General features: G+C 36.9%; 1 protein-coding gene across 5 annotated transcripts in view; it reads right to left on the bottom strand.

Annotated features, from left to right (window-relative positions):
• Positions 1 to 17204, bottom strand: part of PPARG (peroxisome proliferator activated receptor gamma) — a 132456-nt gene that overhangs the window by 34287 nt on the left and 80965 nt on the right. For all 5 annotated transcript variants that reach the window (XM_059161769.1, XM_059161771.1, XM_059161770.1 and 2 more), the window contains 3 exons: positions 14951 to 15178; positions 13373 to 13542; positions 3674 to 3812 (listed from right to left, as the gene is read on the bottom strand). In XM_059161769.1, the coding sequence (XP_059017752.1) occupies positions 3674 to 3812; positions 13373 to 13542; positions 14951 to 15170 (529 nt within the window). In that variant the 5' untranslated portion in view covers positions 15171 to 15178. The remainder of the gene's footprint in view (positions 1 to 3673; positions 3813 to 13372; positions 13543 to 14950; positions 15179 to 17204) is intronic.

Here is a 17204-nt window from a genome sequence, read left to right as displayed (position 1 = left end):
TATCCTTTTTACAGCTGTCAGTAGTTTAGTTTTTGGTAATATAGATCTGATCACTCCCTTGCTTTAGAAAGCAGTGTGGTTTCTCAGGAAAGGTATAAAACACACAGAAGAGGAAGACAGGGAATTAGAAAGTCTCATGGAAGACGGCATTTCAACTGGGTCTTGAATGCCAGGTAGAGCTGTGACAGGGAACCAAAAGACATAATAAACGGAGACCCAGAGGTATCCCACCATAGAGCACTGTGCAGGAACGGCAAAGTACACAGTTTACCTCAAGTGTAAGTTGAAAAGGGCAGCAGTGGGAAAGGGAGGTGGAAGCTAGCGGGTAGGCAACCATGAAAGCCTAGCCAGTCTGAGCACACAGCTGCCATGTGTTGGGACTTTTTACTTGGTGATATTTTCTGAAAATCAACATTTGGGTAATTTTCTTTTATATTACAAAGAAGACTAAAGAAAAACACCTAAAACACTGAAGTAAACTTATTTGCCATTCATGCTTTTCTTTTTCACAAGGAAGGAGAGAACTGCCTTAAAAAATGCTGAGTACCACAAATATCTGTAAAACCATTTTTTCTGGATTTTTATGAAGCTCCTGAGAAATTATTTTTAAAGTTGTCAGCTTTTTAAAAAAAACAACAGACCCCCTCCCCCCCCCAATTTATATAATAGAATGTCCTGGTCAGTAAAGTCAAGGTTTCACTAATTTTTATACTTATGAAAAGTATAATTTTCATTCAAATCTCAGTGGTATAGAAAAAATCTTTCCTTAGCCTTGACTGCTTTGGATTTGTACTCTCAGGCTACATCATTATGTGACCATCAAATGTACTGCTTTAAATTGTTGAGCAGTTTTTCAGAACATCCAGAAGACCTGATTCAGGCACATGAATTATATTTTTATGGCACCAAAACATACAGGTAGAAACTTTTAAATTCAGGTAGTCGACAGATGCCAGATACCTACATACTTGAGAAAATGGTGACAATGTCTATAAAATATGGTCCAGTTTGTTGAAAAGTGAAAAATTCAGGGAGGTAGCTTGTTTTAGTTATGTAGAATCACAGAACTTTCCGAGTTGAAAGGATTTAGCAATCATTGTTTCAGTGATTTTTCAACGATGTTCCTCAGGGCCCTGAGGATTCCTTGAAGGTTACTTCAGAAGCCTCCTTTAAGGCTGGGAGTGGGTGGCTAATGCACAAGCTACAGGCATCAAAAGGATAAAACAGAAACCAAAGAGCAGAAACAGCAGCAACAGAGAATGGAGTCAATTACTTTGGGAGGGTGTTCATCTCTTCTTGTGTGTACTGAAAGTACTGAGGTCCTGATTTTGGTATAACACTAGAAGGCTCTTGACAAGTTAGTTGGGTTATTACAGTGAGGTCCATTCACATAAAACATTAATAAATTAACAAAATAATTTTAAATAGTTACTACAACCTCCTAGGAAACTTTGTATTTGGAAATGTTTCCTTTCTCAGGATAACAGGCAAAACTACTCAAAACCTCGCTGTTGAGGGCGCCTGGGTGGCTCAGTTGGTTGGACGACTGCCTTCAGCTCAGGTCATGATCCTGGAGTCCTGGGATCGAGTCCCACATCGGGCTCCCAGCTCCATGGGGAGTCTGCTTCTCCCTCTGACCTCCTTGCTCATGTTCTCTCTCACTGTCTCTCTCTCAAATAAATAAATAAAATCTTTAGGAAAAACAAAAACAAAAACAAAAACAAAAAAACACCTCGCTGTTGAGTTTCCCTTCTTGTGCACAGATCAAATGGATATTTTCTGTGCAGCAAACACATTCCCATAAAAACCTCTTAGAAGGGATTTTCTTAGTCACAGTTGCAATCTTGTAAATCTTGAACTTCGTAAGTCTTTGATGCCAGAACATTTAATTCCTTTTTTTTTTGTCTTTCCAAAAAGAACTGAACACTCCCTATCAAGACTGCTCTTCTCTCTAAATAGAATAAATTAATTGTCATTTGAAATCAAATGATGACTGTATTATTAAGTTTATGGGCTTTCTTTGACTTTCCTGGGAAGAGAAAATTATACCATCAATACTACATAGATTGTTGGGCTTTAAATATTATTTGCCTATAAATGATAAGCAAAAGGAGACGTATTTTACATGAATGTGTGCAAGCAACAGGAAATATATGTGAAGTGACAAATTCTTTTTTTTTGAAGTGACAAATTTTTAAAGAGCAAAAAATAAATACCACTAAAAGAAGACATGGGATGCTTTTCTAGGCAGTCTTGGTAATAATGATTTCAAAGTCAAAGATTTCTTCATAAATATAAAACAAGTTTACTGCTACTTGATTACTTCATCTAAAACATAACCCTTGATTTGAAAATGTGCCCTTATGTTTTATGAAGTCTGAAATAGAATCAAACCAGTAAATTATTTTGCAATCAATGCCTGCAATTGTCTACTGCTACATAGCAGTTGTAATCAACTGTGAGGAAAGTCAGACCAAATCTCCCTCCTGCCCAGGATAGCTGATAGATCTCTTCATAATACATTCTTGCCTTTAGAGGAAATAACCCACATTAATTATAAAACTATAATTTTGTGATCTATTTTTAAAGAGTTGGATGTCAACCAATGAGTGATTCTCAAATATTTTGAAGCTGTCCACTGAGAAAACCAAACATCTGTATGACGGAATATAACTTTAATTTTCACAGATGCTTTGGAGTCCTGACCTATGAAGACTGACTTCAAACATTATTTTTTCACCAGATCAGTTTGGACACAGGGGAAGGCAAAAGAAAGAAAAAAGCAGAATATCCAGTGAACTGAGACTTTGGATTTTATTTGATCCCTTCAGCATTTTATATTTCTTGAGCCCATAATGAGTTTTCAAAGAACTAATATTTGACAAATATAATATTATCAGGTTACTATCCAATTTGTTGTGACTTTGTTAACACCAATCCGAGCTAAATGAAAATCAAGAACTATTTCTTCAAACAGGCCTATGTTCTATGATTTTACTGAGTTAGTTCTATAATTCATGAAAACAAGGGTCTTCTCTGGTCATCTGCATTCTTTCTCTTAAGTTGACACGCTTTGATTTTCAATATGGGATTGAAAAACAGAAAGTTTTATTATGTTTCTATGGACACTGAAGTTTTGTGGAACTTTAAAATTCTTTCCTTTATCCACAACTCTGCCTGCTCCTTGAAGATGAGGATATGGCTGTGCCTACAATCATCTTTGCTCAGTAAAGAGGCGAAAAAAAGGATATATTCTAAATTCTGATATGCCACTTAAAGTTCCATACTCAAAAACCTGCACAATTTTCTTACATTTAAAGTGGAAAGAAACTACTAAGACATACAAGCATAATTCTGTTTTTAATGCTATTAAAGCAACATAAAAAAACTAATCACAGTCATTACATTCATTTTAAAATACTAGTTATTTCTTCCATTTCTCATATTTTCATGTCTTCTCTCCCATCATGGCAGATGCCCAACCACAGAGAGAAGGATTCTACACTAAAAGCCCAGACTTTGACAGAAATGAGAAATGCTTTATCAGCATATACTGTTCTGTAATTTGGCATTTTGTGGGAAACTGTACACATTTTCTGCAATGGCCCCAGAGGCTCCTTCTCTGGCAGCCATAATGAGAACAGTAAAGTATGCGTGCTAAGTGTTCACTTACCATTGTGAGACATCCCCACAGCGAGGCATTTCTGAAACCGACAGTACTGACATTTATTTCTACTTTTTTTGTGGATCCGACAGTTAAGGTCACACCTATCGTAAATGAGCTTCAATCTGATTGTCCTCCGGAAGAAACCCTGCAAAAGGATACGGAGAAAAGAAGCAAATCTTAGGTCTTTATGACACATGGAAGCAGCAACATCTGGCAAAAGGCACACTGGCCTAGGTATCAGAAAAGGCAGGCTCTGTCACTGGTGACTTCAGACAAGTCACTTAACTGCCAGTTTTCTTTGCTATAAGATACAGAAACAGAAGATCACAGTGTCCTTCTTTAGCTCTGAAACAGTGACCATATCCAACTGATGTCATTCAATGTATCTTGGCTCTACATGTGGATCTCAGCATGCTCTAAAAAGTGCTCTGGATTTAATGTAATGCAAATAAAACACCATGTAATCAGTTCAGTCTCTCTGCAAATCATTCCAACAGCATGCCCCAGCCTTTATTATTGTGCTAAGCCATTTGGCCAAGTTATAATCACTTCATTCTAAAACATGATCAGGGCCAATAAAAATCCACATGTGGATAATTTTTTAGAATTCTCTATGTTGCATAATTTCCTACAGAATTGGTTTCATTTATTTATGCAGTTGAAAGAGTGCTTCATAACTGTCATAGCCTACAAAAAAAATAATAGGAAAGAACAGGAGAAGTAATATGCAGATCCTCAGACAATGGACTGTCATCTCAAAACAGCAAATAGACTGATCTGGGCTAATTGAATTCTGTTGTATTTGTACTTTATTGACAGACCTCCATTTTTTTGTTGTTGTTCTCAGAGTGTTCTTATTCATTTCCACTGTGCTCATCTCCATGAAACTCAATTCTTAACTTTTACAAACGTATGTGGCCCTGTTTGGTACAAAATCCCTGAACTGGTATTGATCCCGCCACTGACATGCATTTTCACTTTCTCCAGATTTGTGTCTTGAATTCTAGACAAGTATTTCTACTGGTGACTTGACATGTCACTTGGAAATCCAACAGCTACCACACCCAGCATGTCCAACATTGAAACTCTGGACCGTTCCCTGCGAGTTCACTTTACCAGCAGCTTTCACAGTCTCAGGTGGTACAACCACCCTCTGAATCTCTCAAGCCAAACTCTTTTTTTTCCCCAAGCCAACCTCTTTGAAGTCACTCCTGACTTCTCTCTCTCACGTGGAAAGCTCTTCCTCTAAATATACACCTGCTTATTCTCTTCACTGCCTTCAAGTCTTGCCAACATCTCAACTTCTCAATGAGGCTTACATACCCTATTTAATATTGTGGCCTGTCCTTGCCCCCGCCTCTTGTCTGGAGCTCCTGGTCTCTTTCACTCTACTCTAGGTTTGTAGTTTTTTTTTCCCCCAATAGCACTTAGGACTTTCTAACATACCACAGAATTTACTTATTATATTTAAATTTATATTTATTTATATATTATATATTTATATTTATAATATATAAATTTATATTTATTTATATATTATATATATTTATTTATATATTATATTTAAATTTACTTATTATATTTAAGTGTTTATTTTCTGTCCCTACCTCAAAGCCCAATTAAAATTGTGAGCTCCATGGGGAGCCAATGGAGATGACCCAAATACCAACAGTAGTTTTCTTTTTTTTAAAGATTATTTATTTATTTATTTGACAGAGAGAGAGAGAGATCACAAGTAGGCAGAGAGGCAGGCAGAGAGAGAGGAGGAAGCAGGCTCCCCGCTGAGCAGAGAGTCCGATGCGGGGCTCGATCCCAGGACCCTGAGATCATGACCTGAGCCGAAGGCAGCGGCTTAACCCACTTAGCCACCCAGGCGCCCCCCAACAGTAATTTTCTATCAAAATCTGTTGAATCTTTGAAGATGTACATCTCTTAAGTTCCTTTCTGGGCCATCTCTGATATTTCTCTATCCTAAACCATGAATGAGATATCACAAGGCAATTCCTTTTTTGTTACCTTATTAAATGCAATATGAATTACAAACATGTAGAAAATACATGTAATCATAAAACATAACAAGATATTATCACACATAGCCCACTGCTGACATTTAAAATCATGACCGGAAATTCTTGCCCTATTCAACTCCTGCCCTTTGTGTCCTCTCGACAAAGTAATCATTATTCTCAATCTTGTGTTTATTGTTTTCTTGGCCTTAAAGAAAATACAGTTTTGTCATACCATATGTAAAAATTGAGTAATACATTGATCAGTTATGCTTGTTGGGGGCTTTATTAAATGGTATGACGCTTCATATAGTACTTTGGGATTTTCATTTTTTTAAATTTAGTATTAGGTTTCTAAAATTTATCTACTTTCTTGTGAAAAGTTAGGATTTATTCATTTTCACAATTTTGTAATATTCTATTGTATGACTATCCCACAATTTATTGATATCTTCTCATGTTGATGGATGTTTAAACTGTTGCCAATATTTTGCTTTGATACAAACACTGCTTTGATAAGTATTTTTGTAAATGTTTTATGATGCACATGTACAAGAGTTACCTAGGAGTGGGGTTTTTTGGATTGTGCAATAAGTGAATGTGAAATTTTATAAGATCACACCAAACTGTTTTCAGGGTGATTTTTAATCAATTTCTATTCCCTCTAACAACTGGTATTGTCAGACTTCTTAATTCTTGACAATGTAGTATGTGTCAAACAGAATTTAAGTGTGATCTTAATTTTTATTTTCCTGATTTTTCATTCCCTAGTTTCCAACAGTCTCTTCCTTAAAACTGAATTTTAGAAATTCTTTATATACCCTAGATACTAATCTGCTGTCTGTTCCAGGTATTGCAAACATCTTCTGCTCTCTATGGTTTACTATCCTTGAAATTTATTACTTCAGTTTCTCAGGTTTTTTTGAACCTGTAAACAGTTTCATTTCTCTCACTGCTGAAAGATTACAGAGAACTTCGTTATCTTCCATCTCGTTTCAGATCCCATGATCTTTGTGCTTCCACTGTTGCTGTGGAGAGGCTACTGTCAATTGACTTTGAAGTGTTTTTTTTTCTTTTCTCTTTGGTTGCTTTTATACACTTAGTTTTCAGTATTCTGCAGTTTCACTGCAGTGTGCCTTGGAATGGATTTTTCATTTATTCTCTTGGTTGTGTTTTCTGCATCATGGTCTCACTTGCTTATCAGTTCGGACACAAATTAGAGAAGTGTTAGACCTTATTCTAGCCTTCAATACTTCTAAACTTCTCCTTTACATTTTCCATCTTTTTGTCATCAATCACTCAATAACATTGAATATAAAAGTAAACATGGGAACAAGAGTTAAATAAAATCCCAAAAGATACATCATTACATTTCCATACATGAGGAAAAAAAGGAAACATTCCTCACCAAAGTTCATCAGTAAGAACAGTTCTGTACATTACTCTTCTACTGATTAGTGACCCTATGAATCCTTCAAGAACTAATAGGCTTCAAATCCTAGCAGATTCTGGACAGACATATTCTGAAGGCACTGTGATTCTCAATCTCAGTAATTTCTTGACATTTACCTTCCAGTTCAGTAGTCCTTTCTTCTGCTATGTCCGGTAACTAACCCTTTCACTGAATTTTTATTTCAGTAATTATATATTTCACTGTTTAAGTTTCATTTCCTTAAATAAATTCATTTATTTTCCAATATGCCTGGTCATTCCTGATAGTCTATTGTTGCTTGTTCACAGCTGTGATTCTGTCCTCTTTCTTGAAACAGTTCATACTATATTCTCTATCAGGCAATCCCAATTATCTGCTCTCCTTGTATGGAATGGGGCAGGGGGGGTCTAAATCTGTTTTTGTTTATTTTTTATTTTTTTAAATGATTTTTATTTATTTATTTGACAGACAGAGATAACAAGGAGGCAGAGAGGCAGGCAGAGAGAGAGGAGGAAGCAGGCTCCCTGCTGAGCAGAGAGCCCGATGTGGGACTTGATCCCAGGACCCTGAGATCATGACCTGAGCTGAAGGCAGAGGCTTAACCCACTGAGCTACCCAGGCTTCCTGTTTTCATTTATTTTTGATAAATGTCATTCAAGTGACTGACTTCCTAATGTGCTTATTGACTGATATTTTATTTTAAACTTGTATATTGACCTTAAACTGTGGGAATCCCACAGGGCTAAACTGGGAATTCGTGCCTCCAAAAAGAATTTGCAGATGGTTCTGTTGGAAGCCAGAGGTGCCACTGACTTGTGACTATTTCAAATTCCGTTAAGAAAGCTGGCTCCATACAAAAGCCCTAGACTCAGCTCCCCCTCACTGATGGATCTGGATTCTGTTGTAGGCATCTTTCTCTGGGGAAATGCCACACCTCCATACTACGATGGGTATCTACCATGAGAAACCTTGCACCTCAGTGTGTCTGCAGCCCACAGGTCAAGACCTAGAGCTTTTGTTGGTTTGTTTGTGTTTCTATTGTTGGTTGTTTGGGAGAAGTTTTCCCTACCCTTGTGAGATCAGCAGTATCTCAAAGATTAGGTCCTACAGAGGATCTGCTGGAAGTTGAAGCCTCCTTAATTCTCAAAGTGTTCCGAGGACCTCTGAATATTAAAAAGGTATTTTTTTCCACTTACTAATAGAAGGTTAATGTACAGAACTAGTCTAACTGATAAATGTTGGTGGGAAATTTTGTTTGGATTTTTGCCATTGTGATCATTTGTGTTTTATGATATTCCTCGACTGTATTTTGAAATTTTCCCTTCTAAAAACTGATCTCCATGGTGGAAAATGCCGCTTGGCTAGCTGAGAATGGGACAGGTCCCAGAGTAGTGTTATTTGGCATGGCTGGAAGGTTTTTTGATGATAGAATTATGTTATTTAAGTTTAACCCTTATAATGCAAAGTTGTGTTTTGACTCATACAATATCTTTCAAAGTGTTTCACATTTTTTTTTTATGGTGATTCAGGGTCTTTCAATGTTAAAGGAAAATAATTCTGGATATTATTTATGTACTGTGTATGTACATAAAATCATAAACTGAATTTATACACACTTAGGCACACAGCTTAGAAGTTGCTTTTACTTTTCTTTTTCAAAACACCTAGTTCATGATAGTTAACTCTATTCTTATCCTTTGATTATTTCAAGTAACCTAATGAGGAAGATATAAGACCATTGGAGTGCTTTTCTGTACAGAAAATTATTGATTTGAAGAACAAAACAGGCTTCCCTGAGGTTTCTTCATATTGCTGATCAAGAAAACACTCTTTAGGGGCGCCTGGGTGGCTCAGTGGGTTAAGCCTCTGCCTTTAGCTCAGGTCATAGTCTCAGTGTCCTGGGATCAAGCCCCACATCGGGCTCTCTGCTCAGCAGGGAGCCTGCTTCCCCCTCTCTCTCTGCCTGCCTCTTTGCCTACTTGTGATCTCTCTCTCTCTGTCAAATAAATAAATCTTAAAAAAAAAAAAAAAAAGAAAAAGAAAACACTCTTTAACAACACTCTTATTATTGTACTGTGTGCAACTTCAACAGGTTTCTCTTCTGATTACCACAAAGTCTGTGAACTGGTGTGATGGAAATGCATGACTCCCCATTGCAGAAAATTGTTTTTTTTTTTTTATGGTATAGATTTATTCCAAAGTCTTCATACTTGTCTATGAGAAGGTGATGGCTTTTTTCTTTTGCCTTATAAAACCCTTTCTCCAACTTCTCCTTAATTGCTTTTAACAAACTTTTAACTTAGGTACAATGAGACCTAAGTTAATTTTACTGTGAGATTAAAAGCCCGGTGTTGGGGCGCCTGGGTGGCTCAGTGGGTTAAACCTCTGCCTTCGGCTCGGGTCATGATCTCGGTCCTGGGATCGAGCCCCGTGTTGGGCTCTCTGCTCATCAGGGAGCCTGCTTCTCTCTCTCTCTGCCTGCCTCTCTGCCTACTTGTGATCTCTGTCTGTCAAATAAATAAATAAAATCTTAAAAAAAAAAAAAAAAAGCCCTGTGCTGGTCCTATGTTTGGCTTTCCTGTGAAGCGGTGTGGCCCAGTGAAGCTCAACCCATGGGCTCCCATGGCAGGTAAGAATATACTAAAAATCCTTCCTGATTTAGGGCCCTGCATAGATATAGAAAACCAGATTACACTGTATTATTATATATAGTAGATTGTACTTACTTATATCTTTAGGTAAGTCTATGGTTCTAAAATGATCTTTTACTAAAAACACAAAAACACGATGAAACCCACTAGAAAATGAGTGTCTAATTTGTAAGTGGTAAGTGACAGCTTTGCAAGCTCTAAGATGTATGTATTATTCAGTAGCCAAATGTTATGTTTTACCTAAGTCTATGATATTAATAACCCAAGAATCTGTCACTATTCCACTTTAATCCAAGCCTGATCTTTTTATTCCTGTTTGAAATTTGGCAAGGATCACTAAACATAAACCTGTTCCATAGGCACTGTAAAACCATTTCAGAAGACCTACTAACAGCTATGATAAGCAATACTGTAACTATTCTTTTCAATCCATCAATTGGTCTGCAGGTTGATGGTTACCTGTATTTTAATTATGGGCATATCCTACATTCTTCTGAAATGGCAGACATTAAAGGCCCAAAGTACCCTTTAGGAAATACATATGAATCAAACACTTGTTAATTTCACTTAACTCGCTTTTTATTGAGTACTGTCGATAAGCTAAAAAGGGTATCTTTGATTGCTGGTATGGCCACTGGTCTAAATTAGCTGCATTCAGACTGTGGAGACAATTTGGTTTATTTCCAAAGTAACCATCCCTTAATCTTTTATAACAGCAGTTCTCAAACTTTCTGGTCTCAGGACCCTTTTTAAGGATTACTGAAAACCCCATGAGCTTTGGTTTATGTGAACTATATCTACTAATACATATCAGACTAGAAATAAAAAGTGAGAAATTGTTATGTATAAGGACTTAACAGGCGAACATTCCATTAGCCACCAGAACTATGTTACCATTCTTCGTCATGTAGTTTCTGGAACAATCCACATACACTTCTGAGAGAATGAGAGTGAAAATGGTAAATAACAACCAAATATTATTATAAAAATAGTTTCAACATCACGGGGTCTTGCAAAGGTCTGAGGGACCCCTAGAGGCTTCTAGACCACATTTTGAGAACTGCTGACTTATACTTAGAGAAGCCAAATTATACTATTCCACTAACATTTCTCTTTATCTTTAAAATGAGTAGATGTCTATTTTACCTTCTAAGGTTAGTATAACCTTCCTTGCATTTTAGGCCTGGGAGTCTGTAATCCAGGGTACTCTTCAGATCTGATTAAATATTCACTCTCCATCTCTGCCTCAGGATCCTATCTGTTCCTCAGTTGATGGCATTTGGATTTTGTCCTTACTCTTCTCTTCTCCTTCTTGCTATTTTTCTTCTTTGCTCAGTTTGATTTTCCAAGTTTTTTTGCCCGCAGAACTTAGCTTTTATTACTATAATCAGCTATTATCTTTTCAATTTTTTTTTTAAGATTTTATTTATTTATTTGTCAGGGATAGAGGGAGAGAGAGCGAGCGAGCATAGACAGACAGAGAGGCAGGCAGAGGCAGAGGGAGAAGCAGGCTCCCTGCAAAGCAAGGAGCCCGATGCGGGACTCGATCCCAGGACACTGGGATCATGACCTGAGCCGAAGGCAGCTGCTTAACCAACTGAGCCACCCAGGCGTCCCTATCTTTTCAATTTTTAACTGTTATCAGTAATGTTAACTCTCCACAAATACCTGACTAAAAGAATCATGGTAGAACTATTTGCTTAAATGTTCTAGTTTTCTAAGTGTTTGACCAGCCTATAAAAAAACAATAATGTATTGTGGAGATTTAACCATCGCACTGCTTTGCTTATCAACATAAATTGCCAAGATGACCAAACAGAATGGTTTCTTCAGGTATTTCTCAGAATTTAGCAATAATTTACTCAAAAATTATATAAATCTAACACAATAAAACAACACGTTTTCACTACTTATTGGAATCTTAAATAACTGACTACACATAATGATTTCAGAGATCACAGATCTTTTAGGTCGGTTTTAATCACACAGTGAATAGGTTTTAGTGTTTTAAATGAAAGTGGCTCTTGCCAATGGTATTTCAAAAACTCATTTTGGAATTTTATACCTTAAAAATAAGTAAGACCTTGGATAGTTGCTAATCCAACCAAGTTGTTTTACGAATGAGGTGACAGAGAGCTGAATTGTTTAAGTGACTGGCTAGTAACTCTGGGCAAGTGGCTAGGTGACTACTAGCTTGTCTCTTTTCACTTTAGGAGGTTGCCTTTAGTAATAAACTATTTGAATTGAAGAGATTCTAGAGATGATCGAATTCAACTCCATCATTTTATAGATGCAAAAACTTAGGCGGGATATAGTTTAAAAATGATATATGCTAAAGCATCTTGCACAATATATGGTACACAGTGGAAATTCAAGAACTATCAATTTCAGACCCTAGATGTTCTAACACCTACCTACCTGGTGTTGTATATCTATTTGGAAGAAAAAGCCCAACTGAGGATCGAATCTGCTCTTATATAGTGCTTATTTTATTTTATTTTATTTTAAAGATTTTATTTATTTATTCAACTGAGAGAGAGAGAGAGAGAGAGAGAAAGAGATCACAAGTAGGCAGAGAGGCAGGCAGAGAGAGAGAAGGAAGCAGGCTTCCAGCTATGCAGAGAATCCGATGCGGGGCTCAATCCCAGGACCCCGAGATCATGACCTGAGGCAAAGGCAGAGGCTTTAACCCACTGAGCCACCCAGGCACACCAGCAGTGCTTATTTTATAAGGTAAGTATTTATGAACAATTTATTCTGAGCCCTGGAGTATATAATAAATACAACTGATTCACTAAGTATATTAAAGTTAATTATTTTAAAAGACTACCTACTAAAATATGAGTGGATTAGAAAATTCTTAATAATTGGGCAGAATATTACTGAATGTTTGAGCTTTCCAAAATACACTTTTCACAAAGAATGGAGGAAAAATAGTATCTCCCCTCCAAAATTGTTCTATCACGTTACTTGTCCATAATACATGTCTCAAACTGATGCTGAAGTAAGAAAAGACAGAGCACTGGGTTTGGAATCATAAGATACATATTCTGGTCCTAGTTCTGCCACTTACTAATGGATGACCATGGTTACAAGAAGCTTGTCACCACCTCACAGGGCTGTTACAGGCCTCAAATGAAAGTATCTACTTATCTCATCTGTCAAGCCTTATAAAAACAAAACAACACATGGAATAGTGAGGGCTGGGGGAAAAAAACAAACAGAAACAAAACTGCAGGATTCCAAAAATATGGGTTCTGGGCCAGGTCATCACTGTCTTGCTATGACACACTTATATTCAAGTCACTTTTTTTTTTTTTTTCTTTCTTTCTTTCTTTCTTTCTTTTTTACCTGCAAAATGCAAGCAATGAACTAGATCAGTGGCTCAAGGACCAATTTGGAGAAAGGGAAGTGAAGCAAAGCAACTCTCTTTTTACCAATTTTCTTAGGTTTTCAAAGAAATCATTTGAATGGATTTTACTAAAACAAAACAAAAAAGTTTTATCTCAATTCCTAGCTATGTGTTCACAACAAGAAATGAAAGAACAGGTAAATTTTCAGCAGAATTTTTGAAAAAAATCTCTCTCAGTTTTTCTTTCTCTCTCTTTTTTTTTACCTTGCATCCTTCACAAGCATGAACTCCATAGTGGAACCCAGAAGCTTTATCTCCACAGACTCGGCATTCAATTGCCATGAGGGAATTGGAAGGCTCTTCATGAGGCTTATTGTACAGCTGAGTCTTTTCAGAATAATAAGGTGGGGATGCAGGCTCCACTTTGATTGCACCTGTGTGCAGAGAAATGTGAGCAGATAATTATCACGTGAAAAACTGCTGAAAAAGCTCTATGGCAAGTCGCCATAGAACACTTTACTGCCATAGATTTATTATGTAAGTGTAGAAGCATTATGGAACATTAAAAACAACAACAACAACAACACAGGAGAAAGTGGGTTTTGTAACTACAGGCAAGTCACAACATCTCTGAGCTTCACCTGTAAAAATGAAAGGGGGAAGGGAATGAAGTCTGTGGTCTGGGACCCTTCAGAATCAAAGCTCAGAATGACACCCCACAGTATCTGAGACAATGAAGGTTATTTTGCTACACAACGTGCTGTAGTTGGCATTCCTCACAATATTAACTTATATATTTGTATTTAAATATCGCATTTTAGAAGTATTCTTAAACCACTCTTGGAAAAGAAACACAGAAGGAACACCACTGTGAAAAGGTAATGTCATGCCCAGCTTGAAGGTACATAAGAAACAAGAGACCAGGTTTTCAGCAGTGTTGAGTCAGAAAAATAATGGTTTGTAAAATAATCTTTGAGAGAGAGAGTGAGAGAACCCATGGAGAGTAAGTACTCCCCTTCTGTTGGTTAGGATCAGGCCTATTAAATATCCATATTAGGCTCTAACTGAAAACCACACAAATATAACCAAGTATATTATTTATCTCAAAAAAAAAAAACTAGAAATACAGGAAGTTCTTACTTATTGTCAAGTAATGGTTGCCAATTACATGGTGGTGGCTTTGGAAAACCAGCATATCAGTACACAAAGATAAAAATCAAGGAAATAGCATCATAGAAATTTATTTTATCTTGAAAAGTACCGTTTTGGTTTATCTTGACTCTGATGTTTTGATGTGAATTTACTTAATGGCAGGAAGATTTATCAATAGACTACAATGGTAAAATTTAAATTTGTGCAGAAAAATAGGTTTCAATATAAGCTGCTCAAATAGCAGAATTAGGGAAAATGAACCACAAATTTGCAATTTGGTGATGAGAAGTTATGTAAGGTAGCAAATTATTACTTATTAACTTAAAAGTGACCAAAAGAATAAGAGTTTATACACACACACACAAACACACACACACACACACACACACTAAACCTGGCAATGCAGCCATGCTGGGAAATGCTCCTAAGAAGGAAAGAAACAAGAAATAGGAAAAGAAAGAGGAAAGAAAATGAGGGAGAAAAAGGAAAGAATGATTTGGGGTATTTACACACTAACATCCTTTTTGGTATATCATAAATACACAATGTTTCATAGGTAAATGGATGAGTAAATGAATGGTGAGTATCTTTTTTATAAAGTTTTAGTCTCTGGAGCATTATTCCAGTGCTATCAAGAGGTTAGTCTGATTCTAGTCTTAGCAGTCTGACAAGAGAAAATAACTATCATACTTTGGTACTCTTGGAGCTTCAGGTCATACTTATAATCAGCAACCATTGGGTCTGCTCTTGCAAATGGAATGTCTTCATAGTGTGGAGTGGAAATGCTGGAGAAATCCACAGTGGTGAAAGGCTTGATGTCAAAAGAATGGGAGTGGTCATCCATAACAGAGAGATCCACGGAGCTGATTCCAAAGTTGGTGGGCCAAAATGGCATCTCGGTGTCAACCATGGTAATTTCTGAAATGGAAAAAAAGAAAAGCTGTGGAGTTCATTCTGGAAAGCAGAACGATCTTCTAACAATACACAAGGAGGGAACTGAAAGGGTCTTTGGTGCTGTGCTCTCATCTAGATTATCACAACGAGAGAGAAAAACACCCCACCTCCTGAGTGCTGCCCAGGCTGTTTTACTAAAGGAAGGAAGCCACCCCTTATCTGGATAGCATGGCAGAGAACCTTGTATCGATGTGGTCAGCATACCCAAGGGAATGTCCTGCAAACAGCCCTGCTCTCATGATCTCTTAAAGAAGATCATTGTATCAGGTCTGTTAGTGGTTTTAAAAATTAATCAATTAACCAATTAACCAATTTCTTTAGTTGGTTAATAATGTTTAAAGAGCATAAAGTTCTGGGACAATTTTGCTTCCTTGGAATTAGAGATGCTAAATATTTTTCTCTTTAGGATAAAAATTTTGCTCCCCTATTTGTATTTATAGTGGTTTTATGTGACAGAAAATTTGACACATTAAATTTAGGTAAAAATGCATTCTTTAACTGCATTATAAGGATAATTTTATTCTTAAAGTAACACAAAAATGAATCTTTTTTAAGAAGGGACGATCCCTCTATAAAAACTTGCTCAAATATTTACCTTTTCTGTGCATACAGTTTTCCTTAAAAAGGAGAATGTGTTCTCCATCTTGAGAGCAGAAAGATTAGAAATATTAGAGATAGAGATTAGAGATATTTGATCATGAATGAGAGAAAGTCAAAATGACAATCCTCACAGCATTAATTAAACCACCCTCACACCAAGACCACAACGAAACAAAAATGGAAACAAGAAAACGTATAACAGACAAGGGGAGGGGGGTGGGGGGGTGAGCCTGGTGATGGGTATTATGGAGGGCACATAGAGCACAGAGCACTGGGTGTAGTGCATAAACAATGAATTTTGGAACACTGAAAATAAAATGAAAAAAAAAAAAAAAAAGACAAAGGTAAAAACACATGGATTCTAAGGCCAAAAAAGAACTTGTTTCATGCATTGCCTGCTTAGGATGACACATGCCATGTGTGTTTTTCAGTATATGATTTGTGATCACAGTAAGTGAAATAGAACCCTGAGGAATTTTAGTTCTAACTATTTAATGTGGATGTATGAACCACCAGAGGCTGTGGACTAAACCTTCGTGCCCTAGGAACCTACACGGGTACTTACTGATATAGATATTCAGACGTGAACACACACAGTGCCTCACGGGTCCTTGGTTCTCCTGAAACCAGTTCATTCTTCAAAGTGGTATGAAAAGAGCAGTCACTGAGTATTTTAAGTGGTAACTCTTGGGTCAAAAACATGAGCAAAGGGCTGTGTGAATTCAGGACTGCTAATATTGGAGACAAAGAAATGAAACCCTCATAAAACTCGAGAAGCTCCTGAAATCATAGGCTGATGTATCTTATTTCTAGTTAGTTCACTATCACCTAGCAATGGGCTTGGCTCATAGTAGGTGCTCATATGAAATATCGAATGAGTTGATGAGGCAGCTCTGAAAGTTTAGCAGAACAGGCAGGAAGAGGGGAAGCAAATTAGTATTTATTCAAGTACCCCCAACATAAGACACATTCTCTTATTCCATAGAACCCAAGATCTTATCTCCACTTTAGAGATAAGCCAGGACCAGTGAGGTTAAGTGACTTGCCCAGTGTCCAATAACTAGTAAACAGAGAATTCAAATTCAAGATTGACCCAGGACCCTATTCATTGTGTATATATTCTCTTTATTCTTGCTGATGAAACTGTTTTATGGAGAAAGGGCTACTCTCCTAGGGTATCTGTCAGTGGGCCTCTTGTTTTTTCCCAGAAAGCAGAGAGCTAAGGAATTTAATCTCAAAGGCATGAGGTTAAAAATTCCAGTTGTGGCCTTCATAAGGAAAACAAAGTGAAAACACAAATAAGGAGACTGTCCTATGAATGTGCTTCAGGGGTTCCGAGGGGACTCATTAAGGCACCATTTGGGTTCACATGTCTGAATATCTACACGAA

This window comes from Mustela lutreola, chromosome 2, assembly GCF_030435805.1.
Source record: "Mustela lutreola isolate mMusLut2 chromosome 2, mMusLut2.pri, whole genome shotgun sequence".
Lineage (NCBI taxonomy): Eukaryota > Metazoa > Chordata > Mammalia > Carnivora > Mustelidae > Mustela > Mustela lutreola.
Note: the sequence above shows the minus strand (reverse complement) of the source record. Positions and strands in the feature narration are given on the sequence as shown.